The sequence below is a fragment of the Brachyhypopomus gauderio genome, chromosome 9 (genome assembly GCF_052324685.1).
Source record: "Brachyhypopomus gauderio isolate BG-103 chromosome 9, BGAUD_0.2, whole genome shotgun sequence".
Classification (NCBI taxonomy): Eukaryota; Metazoa; Chordata; class Actinopteri; order Gymnotiformes; family Hypopomidae; genus Brachyhypopomus; species Brachyhypopomus gauderio.
Window position 1 is genome coordinate 12,550,267 of NC_135219.1, and position 20,986 is coordinate 12,571,252.

At 47.0% G+C, this 20,986-nt stretch overlaps 3 protein-coding genes across 10 annotated transcripts in view; 2 read left to right on the forward strand and 1 right to left on the reverse strand.

The window, feature by feature from the left end:
• Nucleotides 1-3,403: 3,403 nt before the first annotated feature.
• Nucleotides 3,404-5,864, reverse strand: itpa (inosine triphosphatase (nucleoside triphosphate pyrophosphatase)). The gene is made up of 8 exons (XM_077017240.1): nucleotides 5,721-5,864; nucleotides 5,459-5,516; nucleotides 5,270-5,334; nucleotides 5,121-5,194; nucleotides 4,996-5,027; nucleotides 4,703-4,815; nucleotides 4,259-4,335; nucleotides 3,404-3,675 (listed from the first exon to the last, which is right to left on the reverse strand). The coding sequence occupies exons 1-8, from the start codon at nucleotides 5,781-5,783 to the stop codon at nucleotides 3,555-3,557; spliced, it is 603 nt and encodes a 200-aa protein (XP_076873355.1). The 5' UTR covers nucleotides 5,784-5,864; the 3' UTR covers nucleotides 3,404-3,554.
• A 52-nt stretch (nucleotides 5,865-5,916) lies between these two features.
• mettl13 (methyltransferase 13, eEF1A lysine and N-terminal methyltransferase) lies at nucleotides 5,917-9,585 on the forward strand. The gene is made up of 8 exons (XM_077017239.1): nucleotides 5,917-6,396; nucleotides 6,537-7,281; nucleotides 7,409-7,608; nucleotides 7,931-8,120; nucleotides 8,225-8,398; nucleotides 8,500-8,712; nucleotides 8,940-9,071; nucleotides 9,247-9,585. The coding sequence occupies exons 1-8, from the start codon at nucleotides 6,244-6,246 to the stop codon at nucleotides 9,537-9,539; spliced, it is 2,100 nt and encodes a 699-aa protein (XP_076873354.1). The 5' UTR covers nucleotides 5,917-6,243; the 3' UTR covers nucleotides 9,540-9,585.
• A 715-nt stretch (nucleotides 9,586-10,300) lies between these two features.
• The window catches only part of dnm3a (dynamin 3a), a 36,261-nt gene continuing 25,575 nt past the window's right edge, over nucleotides 10,301-20,986 (forward strand). For 5 of the 8 annotated variants that reach the window (XR_013133214.1, XM_077017241.1, XM_077017242.1 and 2 more), the window contains exons 1-5: nucleotides 10,301-10,761; nucleotides 10,986-11,262; nucleotides 15,956-16,029; nucleotides 17,892-18,041; nucleotides 20,901-20,986. The exon at nucleotides 20,901-20,986 is cut by the window's right edge and continues 118 nt beyond it. Coding sequence is in view for 7 of the 8 variants with exons in the window: in XM_077017241.1 (XP_076873356.1) it covers nucleotides 11,102-11,262; nucleotides 15,956-16,029; nucleotides 17,892-18,041; nucleotides 20,901-20,986 (471 nt within the window). In the remaining variant the exon portion in view is untranslated. The remainder of the gene's footprint in view (nucleotides 10,762-10,985; nucleotides 11,263-15,955; nucleotides 16,030-17,891; nucleotides 18,042-20,900) is intronic. The other 3 variants (XM_077017245.1, XM_077017246.1, XM_077017244.1) reach the window with 2 other exon arrangements.

A 20,986-nucleotide genomic window follows, 5' to 3' on the forward strand; every position in this document is an offset into this window, starting at 1 on the left:
TCACAGGCCTGTACACGCACACACTCCCACATTCTCTCACACACATGCTGGTGAGATGGGACGTGCAGTTTAACCTGCACATGGTCCTCTTCACAGAGTAAGAATAAATTATGTTCTGCTGGGTAAATGATTAAAATAATGTTAACTACACTTCTCTGCCGCAAGACGTATACAAATACACAACTGATGCACAAAAAAAAGATAACAGAAAAATGATGCACACAGGGGAAACACTGTCTAAATTAATGAGTGCCCAACACTTTAATTAAAAAGCATCTTAGAATTTTCATTATTTTCTCCTTTACATTTTAAATATCATTATCTATGTAAAATCTTTATAGTATGTTCAAGTATCTTTTCTTGATTATGTGTAATATATTTCAATTAATCTGCATAACAGTCTGATTATAACTACAATTGTATTAACTTGTTTATATTGACATTTTTATCTGCTAATTCCTACTTTAAAATGCACTGGGTGAAATTTAAATAAATTATGTTTTAGGAACACATAAAAATAGATATCCTAAATTACTTGAATTTATAGATAAACAATTAGTAATGAAATTCAGTTTGTACTGGAATACTGAGCAATGAAGCATGACTAATAAAGACCCTTTTTAGTGAAATTGGAATCAAATAACCAATGCAGCTTTAAAGGCATGTGAAGCATGCATACATTTTATTCCAAGACCAGAGCATCTTTGGTTTGTGTGTATGTGTGTGTACATATTGAAGAACAAGAGGAAGAAGAGAGGCCAAGTGAATAGGTATCAACAGATCACCCACAATGCATCTCTGTACTTTGGGAGATGAGAGAAGCCTGCTGACTTCACCAAAGGCTGAAGGACCATTGCAGTTGGCTGCATCCTCCACTAAACCAGACGCCAGGCAGCCATGTGACAACAGGATGACTACGTCCCGTCTGCTTCTTCATCTCTTCTGAGCGGCGGTTGATGTTGATGAGATGTGCTCCATGAATAGGACAGGAAGCCGGACCTCACAGGACTACATTCCCTACAGCACGGGAGGGTCGAGAGGCCGAACACACGCTGGCCAGCTGCTGACCACACCACTTCCCACTACGCCTCACCAAACAACAGTGCTTTCAAAGTAAATGATCGCTACAGAGACGGTAGATGAACACACATGAACGTTTGATGTTTCCTGTGAAACTACACAATGACTCTCTTAAGGAAAAAAAAAGCATAAACAATGTTCTACAAAGACAGAGCCTATTTTGCAGTTTACACAGCACTTAACAGGTTTTCTTCACCAAAACCCACAGGGACTTGGAATGTTCTGTGGCACACAACAACAACTGGCCAGGTGTTCTCCAGACACCTCTGGTATGATTACAATCCTTCTAACTGCATTCTGGCCTCAGATTCTGTGTCTTACTGAGTAGGACTACAGTTAAGTACATTACTGCCGTCTGACTCCTGGGTGATAATAGATCACTTTTTCACCCGTGAAATTACCTACAGCGCTTGCCTTTAATAAATTCCAGGGGTTTTAAAGGTACTCTTAAATCTTCAAGTTAATTACTAGTATTAATTACTAGGGGTGCTTTTTGCATGGTCAGGGTGAATATGGTGGTACTATTACTAAGTGTATCAGTTCATTCTGACATAGGCCTACTTTAATATGTACTTTAGCTGGTGCTGTTGAATAAAATGTCTGAAAGATGCTATTTGATTTAGGTGATGGAATTATGATTTGGAGCTTTATACTGTGGACATGCGGTACGATATCAGTACTACATCAGTAGATGTATTGTGGCCCTTTATGGAGTGATGGATATCTAAGAGATGGATCCATAACAAGAGTAAAATCAGGCCGTGTAAACAGGCATTTGTGTACTGGAAACACTATTAACATGTGACAGGATGTTCTCTCAAAATATTGCCTAAACAAGCATCCAACAGAAACACGTTTGTGTACACGTGAGCAGGAGCCTCACCACAGGATGAAACGTTTGGGAGTGCTGGTATGTTTAATCAGGGGATAATGGGGTGGGAAAGGGGGATGAGGGGCAGGCGGGTGGTACGGTTCTCAGGAGGGGGGTGAGGAAAGGTTTGATGTGGCCCAGAAAGGGACAGTCTACAGGACCTGTGAAATGTTTGGAGCGGTGGGGCCCAGGGTATAGTCTACTGCTCAGTCTTGTTGTTTGTGTTCCAGGGTCATTAAGTGGATGCCAAGCACGCAAACCCCGGCTGGCTGGTTTCAGATTCTTCCCGTCCTCAGAAGTCTTATCAAACAGCTTTGTTCTCATCCTGTGCTCAGCACCCCTTACATAAGTCCAGGGTGTAGATGTAACTTTGGGCCCTTTGGGTCAGAACACGACTAGTAAACACAGACATGCACCATTCTGATAAATTTCCAAACAGTAACTCTGTTACAGCTCCATAAAATGTTGCAGCAGTGTATCCATATCTGGTCTCCGAGAGAACTATTAAAAAGAGGAGATTGATGAATGACTTTAACATGAGGTTTTGAATAATGGGACTTACTGAAAACACTGAAGCTGTTCTGGGAACAGTGCCCTGCGATACTGAGTCACTGCAATAATTGCATAACATGCACTTCATCAGACTATCTTTAATCAGATTAAAACTAATTAGATCATCAGATTATCTTTAATCAATAAACCTTAATTACTGCATTTTTTCTGTACCGGTAATCAAATAGTTACCTATTTTGTATTGTGACTATGTAATGCTGTAGTCACACTTGTTTTATGTTGTTACCCAATCTGCTGGAAGCCCCTGTAAATCCAGATGGTATTTAACTTACAGAAAAGGCTCTGGTGAAATGAACTGAAAAAAGTGTAGAAACTGCACAAAGTACAAAAGTTATTTGAAAATCGAATAAAAAGAATTGGTAACATTCCTGGTAAGAAAATGTAGACCTAAAAGCTACTCAAGGCATCTTGACTCCTTTCCCAGTAACTGTGAAGTGGAGCAGGGCCTCCTTTATAGCAGACTGTGTTCGAGACCCCTCAGACGGGAGCAGAATGTGCTTACTGCTTTCTGAATAAACTGCCTCTCTGTACCCTTGTTACCACAATAAGTCTCTGTCACTTTGGGGAATTCGGGGAGGGAGAGAAAGAGAGCGAAAAGAGTGCTAATGTGAGAGACAGAAGTGAAAACATTCCCTGAATGCCGTTTGTAGTGATGAACAAGAGCGGGGGAGTTATATGGCTGCAATAGCGAGTCCTGCTGGTTTGGGGCCCCCTTGAACACTCACCGCCCCGCTGAGGGCCACGCGCATTAATCCTTAATCCCGTCGTCGGCCGCACTATGGATTGACAACAGTTTAATCTGCAAATAATTCTAAATAATTCATCACTAAACTGTAGAATTTCATCTGCAATAAATACGTGGTAAAAAAATCGAATAACTCCAATGTAGTATTTTTTTATTTAAAAGGTTTACGGACAGGGTTTAGCGTTAAAACCGTTTAGGGCCGGTAATGTTGGCAGCTCCAGTGCAGGTTCTTGGCCAAAGGGCTGATGGTGGGACACACTCGGGTAGGTTCTTCCTGTTCCGAGATCAGTCGCCGTGTTTAGTCTCTGACGCGTCGTTGAGTTGAGAGAAATGTTCCGACAAGGCAGCCAGAGCGCGATACCGGTGGGAGATGGTGTTCTTCACAACTTTAGGCAGCTCAGCATATCTACGCAGACAAAGTAATAAAAACGAATAAACACTGAAGTACTAACAGGATACAGATCGAATTAACACTACAGTGGCCTGTTTTCTGTGAGCGCCAACACCGCAAGGCTGGTAATAAGTGATTAGTTGCTGTCACAAAGATGACAGGCAACCGCAAAATAAATTCTTTTTAAAGAGCATTAAGAACCATGTAACATGATACATTGATTAAATTGTTCCCAATCATTGAATAACGTTAATAAATATAGTTATATGGATGTACTTCAAAGCTCTATCTATGGTCGTCAATTTCACGAGTAGATGTTTTACATACTGACATATTCAGAGATTGGAAGTTCATTACTGTCATATATTGTATACTATTATTCGGTTTGTACAACTCCTCATGGACCACTACGACCAGAACCATCTTCTGTAAGGTTTGGTCAACAAAAACGATTATTCTTTATTATTTTAATAAGCATTTAAGAGACTTTTCTTTAAAAGACTATAATGAACAGGGAAACAGCCTACGTGTTAACATGAACATTGACTTTAGGCTAAAGCTGCCATCTAGTGGAGACGTGTGGGAGTGAAAGACTCACGTTTTATCAAAGCCGTCGGGCTGGAAACAAGGATCCCATCCAAAGTCCCTTGGGCCCCTAGGTTCTACAATAAGGCCCTAAATAACAGAGAAAAACCTCTGCGTGTTATAAATACATATACTTACAAAGCCTGTTTGTATTTACAATGGAAGCATCACTAATGAAAACTGTTCTAAAAATTCAAAGTGAGTATATATTATATGATATACATGATGCTAAGTGGTTTTGTTTTGTTTGCAGGCCATTTTTAACTTATGAAAGTGCCGGGCATGTTCACTGCAGCAGTACTGCAGAGCAGCAGTGGTGGGCATGTTGGATGTGTGTACTGCAGAGCAGCAGTGGTGGGCGTGTTGGATGTGTGTACTGCAGAGCAGCAGTGGTGGGCGTGTTGGATGTGTGTACTGCAGAGCAGCAGTGGTGGGCGTGTTGGATGTGTGTGATGACCTCTGTGATCCCTCTGAAGAGCTGAACTGGTTCCTCCTTCCCAGCACAAAACGCAAATGTGCACAGTGCCCAAGCAGACTTGTCCTCATAACCTGCTAGAAGCCTATACAGTCCTGACAACAACGAGCGCGCACACACACACACACACACACACATACATATATATATATATATATATATATATATATATACACACACGTATACACACATACACACACACACACGTCGTAATCCTCCCTCTCTCTCTGTGCACGTTTTCTTGTGTGTTTTAACATGGAGAGAAATGTTCTTACCTTCAGGCTTCAGTTTATCCAAAAACCATTTACTAAGAGAACACAAACAACAGTGTCTGTTATCACCACCAAAGTCACAGTCACAGTGAACTAATGGTGAAAGTAATGGTGAAGTGTTTGCCTACATGTATGGTCCTGGAAGGCCCCCTAGTGCCCTGAAACACAGGCAGGTGTCCTCCACAATCACTGGCCCATTTACCTTCACAAGAGAGCCAAGCAATGTTAAAAATGTAGCCCAACACAGGAAGCATTAAGATATCTGTAGATTACAAACCTGTTTTGTTGCCTCCTTACACTTTTGTATCGAGATGTCATCAGGTTCACCTTGGTATTCAGGCACTGGATATCCATTCAATGAAAACGCAATATTTAAAATATATTTATATACCAAAACATACCAACACATCAAAAAACATTCGAACATACATGTGCAAGCGAGCTAGCTAATGAAACTCATACTCACAATCAATCTTCTGGGAAACAAGTTTGTATGGAAATTTATCACCTAGAATCTGAACAACCTGTTCATTCAAAGAGCAGAAATAAATCAGAGTTTAGTCTAGTTTAGTTCACTAGTGCAGGCAGGCTCAACGTCACTCATTCACACTGCAGTGTGCAATACGGAACGGATAATTAACACCTGTTTGGCATGGTTATATGTACTTTCTTTTATATGTACATTATAAAGGTGACTTTGGAAACACTGCCTTCATTTATACTCTCACCTCTTCTAATTTCTTTGCGTTTCCAGTAACAAACACCACGGATCTCCCAGCCGGTAACGCCATGTTTCCTTGCCGTTTCGTCACCCCGCCGGATTAGGAAAACATCCGGCTGTGTGACGCGCGATCAGCCAATAGTTTTTAATGTCCCAAACTTTTAACCAATCAGTGAAACGTAGAAGCGTTCGGCACCGTTACACTGTCCAATCACTGCTTAGGGCATGCTGTCCCGTCCGTCAGGGAAATTCGTCCGAGTAGATACCCCGAACATGTGGGAAGGAGCAGGATTTAACGTGTTTATGAATGAATATATACATTGTTAAGATTACCTTCGCAGCGTGTAACTCATGATTTTTAAGTCCAGCAGTTAATTCCCTCGGCGGTAATGATTAGTTTGTGAACTATTTAAGTTTTTCAGAGCTCACATAGTGCAACTGAACGGGGGGCAAGAGGCATCTAGGCTTAAAATAATTGAGATTACACATTTTACTATAGCAACAAAAAATTATAAACTAAAAACGTACGAATGAGTCTGCTGCCTAGAACCGCAGAGGAGTTCAGCTCCGCGGACTACTGGGATCGTTTTTTTCGGAAAAGGGGAGAAAAGTCTTTTGAATGGTATGGAGACTACAACTCCCTCTGCGGCGTGCTTCACAAATACATCAAGCCCCGGGATAAGGTATTAACAACCTAATTACACTATTTGGATCTATCTTTTTTATTGGAGGGCAAGTCCGTTCAGACTTTATGAATGTCACGTATGTCAGTGCTTTGTGTACAGCACAGCTAACCAAAGCCTGTTTGCCCTTTGTGTGTCAGGTTTTGGTAGTGGGCTGTGGCAACTCTGAGCTGAGTCAGCAGCTTTATGATGTGGGCTACCATCACCTAACCAACATTGACATCAGTGAGACAGTAGTGTCTCAGATGCGCCAGAGGAACGCACAGTGCCGGCCGGACCTCATCTTCCAGCAGGTGGACGCCACCCAGACGGGCTACGAGAGTGGCAGCTTCCAGGCCGCCCTAGACAAAGGCACGTTGGACGCCATGGCCTCTGAGGAGGAGGGAGCTCTGGCAGGCCGCATGCTGGTGGAGGTGGGGAGGGTTCTGGCGGTGGGGGGTCGCTACGTCTGCGTGACCCTAGCCCAGGAGCACGTGATCAGGCTGGCCGTCCAGCACTTCGCCGGAGCCGGCTGGGCCGTGCGGATCCACGGCCTGAGTCAGAGCGGCGAGGACTCTGATTCCTCCTCATTCGCGCTGCCTGTCTTCATTCTCGTCTGTACCAAGTTCCGCCAGCCGCCTCCTTTCGCCGTGCTGGAGGTGTGCCAGGGGGAGGACGGCGCCCCCTGCAGGTTGGCGACAGTAGAGGAGCTTCTGGCACGGGTGAAGGAACAGCAGGCCTATGCCCTCATGCTCCAGAAGCTGAGGGGTGGCACGGACACTGGCAGCACGCCCTCTCTCACGCTGTGCCACGCATCCACAGGCCATGCACGATACACGCTCACCGTCCAGGACAGTCCACCCTCTGCCAAGGTGCCCCGTGCCAACCACTTTGCCATCTTCATTGGTAAGTAATTGGTTTGTGCTATGTGAGCTTTTACATCCATTACATCCAAACCCTTTTCATCCAATCATTCTTCTCCACTGCTCCACTAACTGTGTTAAGTGTTTAATATTGCACTTGACATCTGCAGTTCCTCAGGGTCGTGAGTCTGATTGGTTGTACGGGTCGGCCGAGGGGCGGGCTCAGCTGGCCTCCAGCGCTAAGTTCCGCCGCCTGATCGTCGTGGCAATGCATCGAGATCAGGAATATGAAGACATGCAAGCAGTGCAGTCCGAACTGTCACCCATGGTGATGGAGCTTGCTCCCCCTGGAATGCCACCAAACCAACAGGTACATGAATAGGTTAAACCAACAGGTACATGAATATGTAAAACCAACAGGTACATGAATATGCAAAACCAACAGGTATATGAATATGTAAAACATATGTTCCATCTGCTCGGACAGTAAATCAGTTGTAGTAACACATTTGTAGTCAGTTGTAGTATTTGTAAGAAGAAAGTACGATCACAAGTTTGACATTAAAATGTGACTCCGCATATCCGAATAGTCTTTCTTGCATCTTAAGGCTTAATAATTGAACTTAAGATCCAGTGTGTTTCCCTCTTCCTTGTTGATCATTGCTCACCCGTCCCTATGCATCCTGTTTCAGGTGCCGTTCCTGTCTGTAGGGGGCGACCTGGGGTGGAGGGAGGTGGTGGCCCGTGGGGTCAGTGGCCTAACGGGGGAGTACTCTGTGGAGGACGTGCGAGGAGAGGATGGTCACCTCTACCGTAGACTGGTCTTTATGAACAACGCTCATCTTGTGCAGTCTGAAAGCCGGCTCCAGACATCCACCGCGGGTGAGCGATTTGTGATGAGCATTTGAAGATGGTGGCAGTGATTTGCTACATCAGGGAATAACAGATGCATGAATTTAGATTAACTTGGCATCCTGCTTTTCCAGCCTCTTCTTCGCATAAAAAGAGAAGCAAGAAGAAGTCCAAACGCTCTGGTTCTGATGCTCCGGCGTGCGTGGGAACAGGCCAGAGCGTCAACCGAGGATTCCTCTGCTGCACTCACCATGAGGTCATGGTCTCGGGTCTTGCCCTGCTGGGCCCAGAGGCGATCAGTGGTAAAGGTATGTCTTCCACAATCTCTGCCGTGTGATCCAGTTAGATCACTGGTGGTCCATGCAGTATTACTGCACTATGGTTGATGTGGATTTCCGCTGCCGAACAGACGTGCTGGTATCGGTACTGGTGGTGGGTCTTGGCGGCGGAGGCCTGCCCCAGTTCGTGCGGGACTTTGTGCCCGGAGCGCGGGTGGAGGTGGTGGAACTGGACCCGGCCATGCTGGACGTGGCGACGACCTGGTTCGGGCTGCAGACAGACGACAGGTTGAAAGTCGTTCTGGGAGACGGCCTGGAGTATATCAACAGGCTACAGAGTGAAGGTGGGAGACGTTCTCCACACACACGTATAGTTCCATGTATGGACTCCTCCGCTGGCTTTAACTAACCTAGAGTGTCTTCAAACATTTCTACCCAATGGCTGTTTAAATGAGAACGGAGTGATGGGTCTGTTTTGGGCAGTGTTGTGTTCTTAAACATGCCTGTGGTTACTATGCAGCCCCACCCAAATCTTCTCATTCACACCATTCCTCCTGCACCCTATTTATAGGGGGACATTCCTATGATGTCATCATGTTCGACGTTGACAGCAAGGACCCCACTCTGGGCATGAGCTGTCCTCCGCCTGCCTTTGTTGAAAGATCCCTACTGGAAAAAGTCTGCAAGCTGTTAACCCCTCGAGGTACACAGGCCCTTTCACGTTTCGTATAATGATTTTTTTTTCCACAACTGCATAGTAGTGGTATTGTGTTACTGTGTGGAGTGTGCCTCACAGTGATGAATATGCTCGACAACCCATCTCCCTCTGTGTGTGTCTCTCTCTTTCTCTTTCCTTGACCTCTCCATCCCTGACCCAGGAGTGTTTATGCTGAACCTGGTGTGTCGTGACTCAGTGCTGAGGAGGTCTGTGTTGGAGCGGATACAGGCTGTGTTCGCCACCGTGTACTCTCGGCCCATCGAGGGCGAGGTCAACGAGGTGCTGCTGTGCTCCAGGGGAGGACGTGAAGGAGACAAACCATGCGCTGCTTCAAAAGAGTTGCAACAGGCTGCCAAGAGCCTGCAGGTGGCGCTGCAGAAGGGGGGTCACTCTGCCCCCTTCAACCCTCAAGTAGACATTGGTGCAATGCTGAAGGACCTGCGGATAGCTTGAACATTGCTGTGTCACAGAATGAGTGTGTGTGTGTGTGTGTGTGTGGTTGTGTGTGTGTGTGTGTGTGTGTGTGTGTGTGTGTGTGGTTGTGTGTGTTGATGGAGATGAAAACAGAAGAATGCATAGAGAATGGGACATATGAGTGGCTGCTTCATTAAAACTATTTTCATTAAAATTTAAATCAGCTCAATAGTCAGGCTGATGAAAATCTGAGTACCGTGTGCATGACTATTGACATGACAGGGATGCTTTGTCCAACATATCATGTGCAGAAGAGAAAAAGCTTTTCAGAGGCTGCCTGCGCCTTACCTTCTAACAACATTACTTAGCATATTAGCAGCATTAAGTATTAGGTTATTTCTTCTGTAAACTTTAACCTGAATAAAGATATTAATAATTTTACTGAGTAAGCTGTAATGAAAAAACTTTCCTTCGGGCCACTGCAAAAAGATAACAATTTGATATCAATTATATAACTAAATTTATTCATACAATTTCAAAATAGTATTAAGCTTTGCGTGGAGTCCTATTACACACGAGTGGAAATTTGCTGCTCAATAGTAGTTAAACGTTTTATGTATTACTTTAATATTTAAGCAAAACATTTCTTAGCATTAATAGTTTTTATATATGTATTTATTATTATTTTTTTTTTACAAAGATACGTTAAACAAGCTCTTCAAATTTCAGCAACTGTTATCAGTTCAGCAGCCGCGGGCCGGCGTGCCAAGAAATCCTGCTGCGTTATTTTTACTCCATGAAGCGGGCAGCGTACTGTACACGGGCGCGTGCGAGGGGAGGCGGATCTACAGTGGACACTTGAGGACACTTTTGGGACCTGTAGTTAGAAATATATATATATATACTATATTAATTGATTTGTACATGTAAGAATCGTACAGTTGTAAGTAGCAAAACAAATTTGTCGTAATAATTTCCTTCGAGGAGTGGCGCCTTGTCGTTTTTGCGCATGTGCAAACCGTTAGCCGTCGGTAGTCGGGTGTAAGTGAAGGACCGAACCGGACCAGAATAACGTGTTGAATCGGCGAGTTCCGCCGACGTGTGACTGCTTTGACCACTTACTCGGGATACTCGGGGATAAGACGCCAGTGAGTTCTGGTCCTGGTTCTGTCCAGAAGCGGGTCTGGGTTGTACGGTATCCTCACCGCTCAAGTAGTGACGGTCCAGAAGCAACGGAGCGGCGTTTTCCCCCGAGGACCAGGTAAGTTCTACCACCACGGTGCTGGTGGACCAACTAGACAACGTATATAAATAAATGAACGGACCTAGTGGATCAGACTAAGATTACTAGTTTAGTTCCTTAACCGGACACCCGTGAAGAACTTTTAAAGTCAGTGATTTTTTTTTAAAAACAGCCCATGTTTTATAACCAGTGAGTTTTGAAAGATTGAACATGTTAATGTTTATCTCGTTAACCCCTTTCAGTTTTTATTCTACAAACCGAATGGTTTGTCAGAAGACGGGGACATTAGTCGGACACTGATCTTCAAGCCGAGCCCCGAGCTTGTCCACAGCATCCCTGCAGCATCCCGTCCGTAACCATGGGTAACCGGGGGATGGAGGAGCTGATTCCTCTGGTCAACCGCCTGCAGGATGCCTTCAGTGCCATCGGACAGAGCTGCAACCTGGACCTCCCGCAGATCGCAGTTGTCGGAGGTCAGAGTGCCGGGAAGAGTTCCGTTTTGGAGAACTTTGTTGGCAGGTACCAGACCGTATGTGGTGGTTTTAACATGCTCTATACTGTGACTGAAAGGGATAGCCATCCTTTTGGGTGTGTTTTAAGTTGCGGTCTCCAATTCAGATATGTACAGAATGCGGCTAAATATACCGTAATGTATACTGTACTGTGCTGCCGACGCAGAAAGATCTCAGACCCGTGTTAGTGAGGCAGGCGATATGAGGGAGGCCTTCTGTTTTGCAGACATCATGGTGAATTAGAACAGGGTCTCTTCTCCTCTGTATCGCTCCTGTTAAGGGTCAGGGAGTGAAAGCTTGGAGCTAGTTTATGAGAAGAGTGGATGTCTGACCGCTGTGTGGACAGACATATCCAGTGGGAAGACGGTGGGGCTGCCTGCAAGGTTATATTATGGTCACCTTAATTATGGTTTTGTATAATTCCACTGGATTGGTGGTTGCTGCATCCATCTGTGTGTGAGTGGTGTGTTTTTTATTTTATTTTTTTACACATCAGTCATTCAAGGGGATTTCGATTAGTGAGTTGTTGTGCATTTTGTTAAACGACACCATGTTGCTTTGCTTCAAGGAGCAACCAAGGAACCCTGGGAGGTGAGATTGTTGCCAAACGCATTTCCTCGTTCTCGGTCCATCCGCAGGAAGTTGTTAGTGAACACCAGCCCATTGTTGGCCGTACTCCGTGCAGTCACGTGTGCGGGTCAAGCCGAGCCTTGGCTTCGTGGGACGACCCTGTCCACCTCACCTGATCCCGAGCTGGATGTCAGTCACGCTGCTGTGGCATCATCTGCGTACTGATGCACACTCTGAATATCTTCAGCACTTCTACAACACTAACCGTCTTTCTACAGAACTGGAAGCAAAGTTTTCTCTTTCTGTTTTCAACCCCCCAGAGAACCTAAGTGTCATGACATTTTTTGGGAAAGGTGAAAAAAATCTTAAAGTTTTTGCTGTTGCCATATTGCTGACCTCTTATCAGTAGAAACACCTAGTTTCTTCATTCCTTTAACAAACTAATGCACCAACAGAGTGTCTGTAAGAAAACACAGGGAATTCATATATTTTTGTTTAGAAATACCCTTTAAAGGCTTTTAAGGTGGCACAGTGTTACCACTGACCACTGGCCGCGTTGTCCTGCGGTTCTTAAGACACGACCTGATCGTTTGGGCTGGGAAGCAGGCTCAGCTAAATGCAGTTGTGAAACAGGCAGCTGCCAGCGTTAGTAGGGCAAGTGTGTGTGATGATGACCTGGAATGAGTCGCAGAGCAGACCAGAGGTTGTGCTGACGCTCTGTACAACAGTAGAATCAAGAACAACATGTCCTCCTGTCTCACTGGTGATGAGTAGCTATTGTAGGTAATAGCGCTGTTTGGTAAATATAAATGCATTACATCAGAGTCGGCGTTGCTGTTCTGTTTATTAAAAGGACGCATGAATAAAAAAAAATTCTGATGTCTGATTTTCAGTGAGAGGGAAGTTGATGGTAATATGTGAGAGCCATTGTGAACCACGTTTCTGTACTGAGTGCTTGTTGGAGTGGAGGATGAAATTGAAACATTGAGTGAATAGTTAAGGAGATTTGAGCAGATTTGATGACCCATATAACACTGTGAAACCGGGCCAGCGGAAGGCATCCTTTAACGGACCGGAGGAAGGTGTGTTCCCCTCTGCTGCAGGAAGAGAATTATTGCCTTAGAGTCTGCAAAGCTGTCCTTACACAGACTCTAAAGCTGCAGTCTCCATATATGTGTGTGTGTGTGTGTGTTTATTTATATATCTATTTATTTAGAGTGTAAATATATAAATAAATATATAATTTATTTAGAGTGTACATTTTTAGTGTTTCGATATTTCTGTTCGGATTAGGCTGCGTATAGAATCAGAATCTGGTGTAAGATTTTTCCTCCAGTCATAAAGAACGTTGTGGCAAAGTGGAACAAAGTGGTCTTGAGGTTATGCCCCGCCCACCCCACAACACCCACATCCCACTGGCTGAAGTATAGGGGCCTGATTAGAGCAGAATTAGGAGAAAGAAAGCACGACATGTAGTCATAGCGATGAAAGATAAGCACCAATGGTGGGCGGCCATCTGTGGCCACGCTCTGCCTGAAGGGGTGTGGGGAAGATCTCATGCTCAGGAAGGCCTGCGGATATCAGATGGTTGACTAGAGGAGATGATGAGAAGATGGGGGTGGCAGAGAGTAAAACTAGGGAAGAAGAAGGTTGGGGAGAGAGTGAGAGAGAGAAAGAGAGAGAGAAGTTATAGAGATGTGTTAGGTTTAGATTTTCAAATGGTTTAGATTTTCATTTTCTATGCAGCCTCTCTTGCTCAGCTCCTGTATTCCCATGACTCACTGACTCACTGACAGTCATACAGATCACTGACCCAACAAACACAGTCATACTAACGCTGGATCACTGACCCAAACACAGTCATACTAAAGCTGGATCACTGACCCAACAAACACAGTCATACTAAGGCTGGATCACTGACCCAACAAACACAGTCATACTAACACTGGATCACTGACCCAACAAACACAGTCATACTAGAGCTGGATCACTGACCCAACAAACACAGTCATACTAGAGCTGGATCACTGACCCAACAAACACAGTCATACTAACGCTGGATCACTGACCCAACAAACACAGTCATACTAACGCTGGATCACTGACCCAAACACAGTAATACTAACGCTGGATCACTGACCCAAACACGGTCATACTAACGCTGGATCACTGACCAAAACACAGTCATACTAACACTGGATCACTGACCCAACAAACACAGTCATACTAACGCTGGATCACTGACCCAACAAACACAGTCATACTAACGCTGGATCACTGACCCAACAAACACAGTCATACTAACGCTGGATCACTGACCCAAACACAGTAATACTAACGCTGGATCACTGACCCAACAAACACAGTCATACTAACGCTGGATCACTGACCCAAACACAGTAATACTAACGCTGGATCACTGACCCAAACACGGTCATACTAACGCTGGATCACTGACCAAAACACAGTCATACTAACACTGGATCACTGACCCAACAAACACAGTCATACTAACGCTGGATCACTGACCCAACAAACACAGTCATACTAACGCTGGATCACTGACCCAACATCACAGTTATATTAACGCTGGATCACTGACCCAACAAACACAGTCATACTAACGCTGGATCACTGACCCAAACCTAGTCATACTAACGCTGGATCACTGACCCAACAAACACAGTCATACAAACGCTGGACAACTGACCCAACAAACAGTCATACTAATGCTAGATCACTGACCCAACATCACAGTCATACTAACGCTGGATCACTGACCCAAACACAGTCATACTAACGCTGGATGTTTAGAACAAGTGAAAAGATCCAAAATGAAAAAAAACAAACCAGTTGGTTAGTGAGTTCTGATCATCAGACCTACATATATGATATATGAGGCGTTAGAGAGAGGGGTCCACTGGCCTGAACGGGTGCATTGTTCAGCTCCAGAGGCTTGAGGTCAGGGGGAAGTGATGATAATGAAACGCGTTTATGCTAAGAATAAGACACATTGTTGAGGAGGAATGTGAACATGGCAGACTGAATGTTGAGCTATCTGGTGCAAAGTGAAAGGAAATCTCAGGATTCCAGAGCCTTGTGTGTCTGCGTGTGTGTGTGTGTGTGTGTGTGTGTGTGTGTCCTGACCTTCCAGCTGTGACACAGCTTGTCCTCAAAGCTGGCGGTGAGCAGGTGATAGCCCTACCCAAACTCTCCTCAGGACCGACTCCAGCCGTGTTTCCTCGGAGCAGGCAGAGCTCGTACCTGCGTGCTGGCCTCGGTCTGTCTCACCTTCTCTCTCTCTGTGCTCTAAATGGGTCTGTTCCCCAGAGAGCTCCCCCTCTGTGTTGGCTGATGTTCCTGAATTAGCTTCACACACCCTGTTTCCTGCATCATCAACTGGCTCCCTGAGTCCCGCCCCTTCCCTCCAGACCTGCTCTAGAGCCTTATCTACTGGCCAGCATTCACCACTAACCATCTCATCAAAGACACACTGAAAACATGCTCTCTCTCTTCCTGCACGTTTGGGTTTCTTTATGCTAATTAGTTTTATGCTAATTTACATTTTGCTAATTAACTTTATGCTAATTCTCTTTCAGTAGCCAGCCTTTGCCTCTGCTGGAGCAATGTCACTCATGCCGGGATTCATTAGGTCATGCTGGGGTCGGATGTTCTCACCACATCTCTCTTTTTAATCTTGCTGATTGGGCACGACACAACTTCAGCACAAATGAAGTGTTCGGTTCATTTCACCTATGGTCCCTGACCAAGCATTTATGTCAAAGTCCTGCTAACAGCTGTTAAATCTGGACCTCACTCTGACTGTACTTCCAGACCGACCTTGCGGATAGACCCCCCCCCCCCCGCTGGGTGCTGGATGCTGGGTGTTAGGTGTTGGGTACTGAGTGTTGGGTACTGGGTGTTGGGTACTGTGTGTGAACTCGTCTTAGATGGGTTGAAATGTGGGTCAGCATGCGGGATGTGAGAGTTACAGCATTCAAGCCCTCACTGGGTCACCAGATGCTCTTTTGGGATGTGCTAGCACCATGGTCTGTGTGTGTGTGTGTGTGTGTGTGTGTGTGTGTGTCCTTGCTGTTAAACTTCAAGGACACTTTTCTCCTTTTTTCAAGGGATTTTTTGCCTAGAGGCTCGGGGATTGTCACTCGAAGGCCACTTGTGTTACAGCTCATTAGTGCCACCTCAGGTCAGTCACACACACACACACACACACACACACACACACACACACACACACACACACCTTACTGTGTGTGGACAAGGGGTAGAATATCAGCCACGCTAACATAAGGTTCAGCGTGATTGGCTGAGCCGAAGACACTAATGCTAACGTACATGGTGCATTTTGATGCCTTGTCATGTCTCTTGGCGTGGACTGCTTGAAGGAGCATTACCAGTTGCTTTAGCACAGGAAGAGAGAAAGAGTCCTAAATGTTTGCTGAACCACATTTTACTATAAACCTATGATATATATCCTCACTGACCACTGGAGGCCAGTGTCTCCCATTGAATCTTCAGTGTATTTCTATTTCTCTATTTCTAAGTTACGGCTGCGTATGAAATTAATGTTAAAACAAGGCAAGACCTTCTTCGTGCACCCGAGGAATTCTGTTTCTATGTTTCTGTGTGTCTCCTTCTGTGTGTGTTTCTCATCATCTTGTTCTCCTCTCCCCTCCTGATCACCCTCTCTTCTCCTCTCCCCTCCTGATCACCCTCTCCCCTCCCCTCCTGATCACCCTCTCCCCTCCCCTCCTGATCACCCTCTCTTCTCCTCTCCCCTCCTGATCACCCTCTCTTCTCCCCTCCCCTCCTGATCACCCTCTCTTCTCCTCTCCCCTCCCGATCACCCTCTCTTCTCCTCTCCTCTCCCGATCACCCTCTCTTCTCCTCTCCCCTCCTGATCACCTTCTCTTCTCCTCTCCCCTCCTGATCACCCTCTCTTCTCCTCTCCCCTCCTGATCACCCTCTCCTCTCCCCTCACCTCCTGATCACCCTCTCTTCTCCTCTCCCCTCCTGATCACCCTCTCTTCTCCTCTCCCCTCCTGATCACCCTCTCTTCTCCTCTCCCCTCCTGATCACCCTCTCCTCTCCCCTCACCTCCTGATCACCCTCTCTTCTCCTCTCCCCTCCTGATCACCCTCTCTTCTCCTCTCCCCTCCTGATCACCCTCTCTTCTCCTCTCCCCTCCTGATCACCCTCTCTTCTCCTCTCCCCTCCTGATCACCTTCTCTTCTCCTCTCCTCTCCCCTCCTGATCACCCTCTCTTCTCCTCTCCCCTCCTGATCACCCTCTCCTCTCCCCTCACCTCCTGATCACCCTCTCTTCTCCTCTCCCCTCCTGATCACCCTCTCCTCTCCCCTCACCTCCTGATCACCCTCTCTTCTCCTCTCCCCTCCTGATCACCCTCTCTTCTCCTCTCCCCTCCTGATCACCCTCTCTTCTCCTCTCCCCTCCTGATCACCCTCTCTTCTCCTCTCCCCTCCTGATCACCTTCTCTTCTCCTCTCCCCTCCTGATCACCCTCTCTTCTCCTCTCCCCTCCTGATCACCCTCTCCTCTCCCCTCACCTCCTGATCACCCTCTCTTCTCCTCTCCCCTCCTGATCACCCTCTCCTCTCCCCTCACCTCCTGATCACCCTCTCTTCTCCTCTCCCCTCCTGATCACCCTCTCTTCTCCTCTCCCCTCCTGATCACCCTCTCTTCTCCCCTCCTGATCACCCTCTCTTCTCCTCTCCCCTCCTGATCACCCTCTCCTCTCCCCTCACCTCCTGATCACCCTCTCTTCTCCTCTCCCCTCCTGATCACCCTCTCTTCTCCTCTCCCCTCCTGATCACCCTCTCTTCTCCTCTCCCCTCCTGATCACCCTCTCTTCTCCTCTCCCCTCCTGATCACCCTCTCCTCTCCCCTCACCTCCTGATCACCCTCTCTTCTCCTCTCCCCTCCTGATCACCCTCTCTTCTCCTCTCCCCTCCTGATCACCCTCTCCTCTCCCCTCCTGATCACCCTCTCTTCTCCTCTCCCCTCCTGATCACCCTCTTCTCTGCTGTAGAACACGCAGAGTTCCTGCACTGTAAGGGGAAGAAGTTCACCGACTTTGATGAGGTCCGTCGTGAGATTGAAACCGAGACAGACCGAGTGACGGGAGGCAATAAGGGAATCTCCTCTGTTCCCATCAGCCTGCGGGTGTTCTCGCCCAACGGTACCACACACACTACCACACACACCTCACACCACCACACTCGCCCAATGGTACCACACACACACCTCACACCACCACACATGCTTCACACCACCACACACACCTCTCACACCACCACACACACCTCTCACAGCACCACACACACCTCTCACACCACCACACACCTCTCACACCATCACAAACGTCTCACAGCACCACCTACCTCTCACACCACCACACACACCTCTCACACCACACACACCTCTCACCACCACACATGCCTCACACCACCACACACACCTCTCACATCACCACACACCTCTCACAGCACCACACACACCTCTCACACCACCACAAACATCTCACACCACACACACACCTCTCACACCACCACACACACCTCTCACCACCACACACCACTCACAGCACCACACACACCTCTCTCACCACCACACACCACTCACAGCACCACACACACCTCTCACACCACCACACACACCTCTCACACCACCACACACCACTCACAGCACCACACACACCTCTCACAGCACCACACACACCTCTCACACCACCACACACCGCTCACACACCACCACACACCTCTCACACCACCACACACCACTCACACCACCACACACCTCTCACACCACCACGCACCTCTCACACCACCACGCACCTCTCACACCTCCACACACACCTCTCACACCACACACACCTCTCACACCACCACCCACACCTCTCACACCACCACCCACACCTCTCACACCACCACGCACCTCTTACACCAACACACACACCTCTCACACCACCACACACACCTCTCACACCACCACACACACCTCTCACACCACCACGCACCTCTCACACCACCACACACACATCTCACACCACCACACACCTCTCACAACACCACAAACATCTCACACCACCACAAATATCTCACACCACCACACGCATCTCACACCACCACACACCACCACACACACCTCTCACACCACCACACATGTCACCACACATGCCTCACACCACCACACACCTCTCACACCACCACACACACCTCTCACACCACCACACACACCTCTCACACCACCACACACCGCTCACACACCACCACACACCTCTCACACCACCACGCACCTCTCACACCACCACGCACCTCTCACACCTCCAAACACACCTATCACAACACACACACCTCTCACACCACCACCCACACCTCTCACACCACCACGCACCTCTCACACCACCACACACACCTCTCACACCACCACACACCTCTCACACCACCACGTACCTCTCACACCACCACACACACCTCTCACACCACCACACACACCTCTCACACCACCACACACCTCTCACACCACCACACACACCTCTCACACCACCACGCACACATCTCACACCACCACACACCTCTCACAACACCACAAACATCTCACACCACCACAAACATCTCACACCACCACACGGATCTCACACCACCACACACCACCACACACACCTCTCACACCACCACACACACCTCTCACACCACCACGCACCTCTCACACCACCACACACACATCTCACACCACCACACACACCTCTCACAACATCACAAACATCTCACACCACCACAAACATCTCACACCACCACACACCACCACACACACCTCTCACACCACCACACATGTCACCACACATGCCTCACACCACCACACACCTCTCACACCACCACACACACCTCTCACACCACCACACACCTCTCTCACCACCACATGCCTCACACCACCACACACACTTCTCTCACCACCACACACACCTCTCACACCACCACACACACCTCACACCACCACACACACCTCTCACACCACCACACACCTCTCACACCACCACACACCTTTCACCACCACACACCTCTCACACCACCACCCACACCTCTCACACCACACACACCTCTCACACCACCTCTCACACCACCACCCACACCTCTCACGCCACACACACCTCTCACACCACCACCCACACCTCTCACACCACCACGCACCTCTCACACCACCACACACACCTCTCACACCACCACACACTCTAGACTGCACTAGCTTTTTCATGCAGAATGTTCTACATTCTATATTTCTATACAGAAGCATTTCTGACAAAATATATGCTACAGGATAAATCTGCCAATCACCACAAGTCTACAACTAAATTGAAGAAAATAATACATGATGTAGATCTTTACTGAAAAAAGCTTTTGTTAAGGTTTCTGAAATCGTCTCTAGACGTAGATCATAGCCTTCAGGGTTCATAGACAGGATTATAAATTTGTTCATCCCTCAGAGATCTGTAGCCCAGCGCCAGGAATGAGTGTCAGGAAAGATTTCTAGAGTATAATGATAATACATGTAGTTAAATACAGAATGAAGAAGATTGTGTTAACACAATTGGGTAAGAATAATAAAACATATATATGATTGGTGTTCTCCTTATCAGGAGAGGAGACACAGTAGACTGGATCTAGGGGTAGTGGAAAAGTACAGGGAGAGAGAGAGAGAGAGAGAGAGAGAGAGAGAGAGAGAGAGAGAGAGGAGCAGACACAGGATAATGAGGAGCAGACACACAGATAAGGGAGTGAACTGAATGTCATAGTGTTCTGACTGAGGGTCACAGACAGTAACACAAATATCTTAATAGCTTGCTCTCTTTCACTCTCATTCTTTCACTTTCACTATCTTCACTTTGACTTTCACTCTTTCACTCTCACGCTTTCACTCTCACTCTTTCACTTTCACTCTTTCACTTTCACTCTTTCACTTTCACTCTTTCACTTTCACTCTCGTTCACTTTCACTCTCACTCTTTCACTCTCACTTTTTGTCTCTGCCTCTCTCTCTCCCAGTGCTGAATCTGACTCTGATAGACCTGCCAGGCATCACTAAGGTGCCGGTGGGTGATCAGCCCCCGGACATCGAGTACCAGATCAGA

Excerpts from the sequence above, each read along its gene's own strand:
- itpa (XM_077017240.1), bottom strand. The coding sequence starts at position 5,783 with ATGGCGTTACCGGCTGGGAGATCCGTGGTGTTTGTTACTGGAAACGCA. Across the intron at positions 5,028-5,120 it reads GGCCTTCCAGGACCATACAT|TAAATGGTTTTTGGATAAAC; the intron begins GTAGGCAAACAC and ends GTGTTCTCTTAG. Across the intron at positions 3,676-4,258 it reads CCCGACGGCTTTGATAAAAC|ATATGCTGAGCTGCCTAAAG; the intron begins GTGAGTCTTTCA and ends TTGTCTGCGTAG.
- mettl13 (XM_077017239.1), top strand. The coding sequence starts at position 6,244 with ATGAGTCTGCTGCCTAGAACCGCAGAGGAGTTCAGCTCCGCGGACTAC. Across the intron at positions 7,282-7,408 it reads CCACTTTGCCATCTTCATTG|TTCCTCAGGGTCGTGAGTCT; the intron begins GTAAGTAATTGG and ends TGACATCTGCAG. Across the intron at positions 8,713-8,939 it reads CAACAGGCTACAGAGTGAAG|GGGGACATTCCTATGATGTC; the intron begins GTGGGAGACGTT and ends CCCTATTTATAG.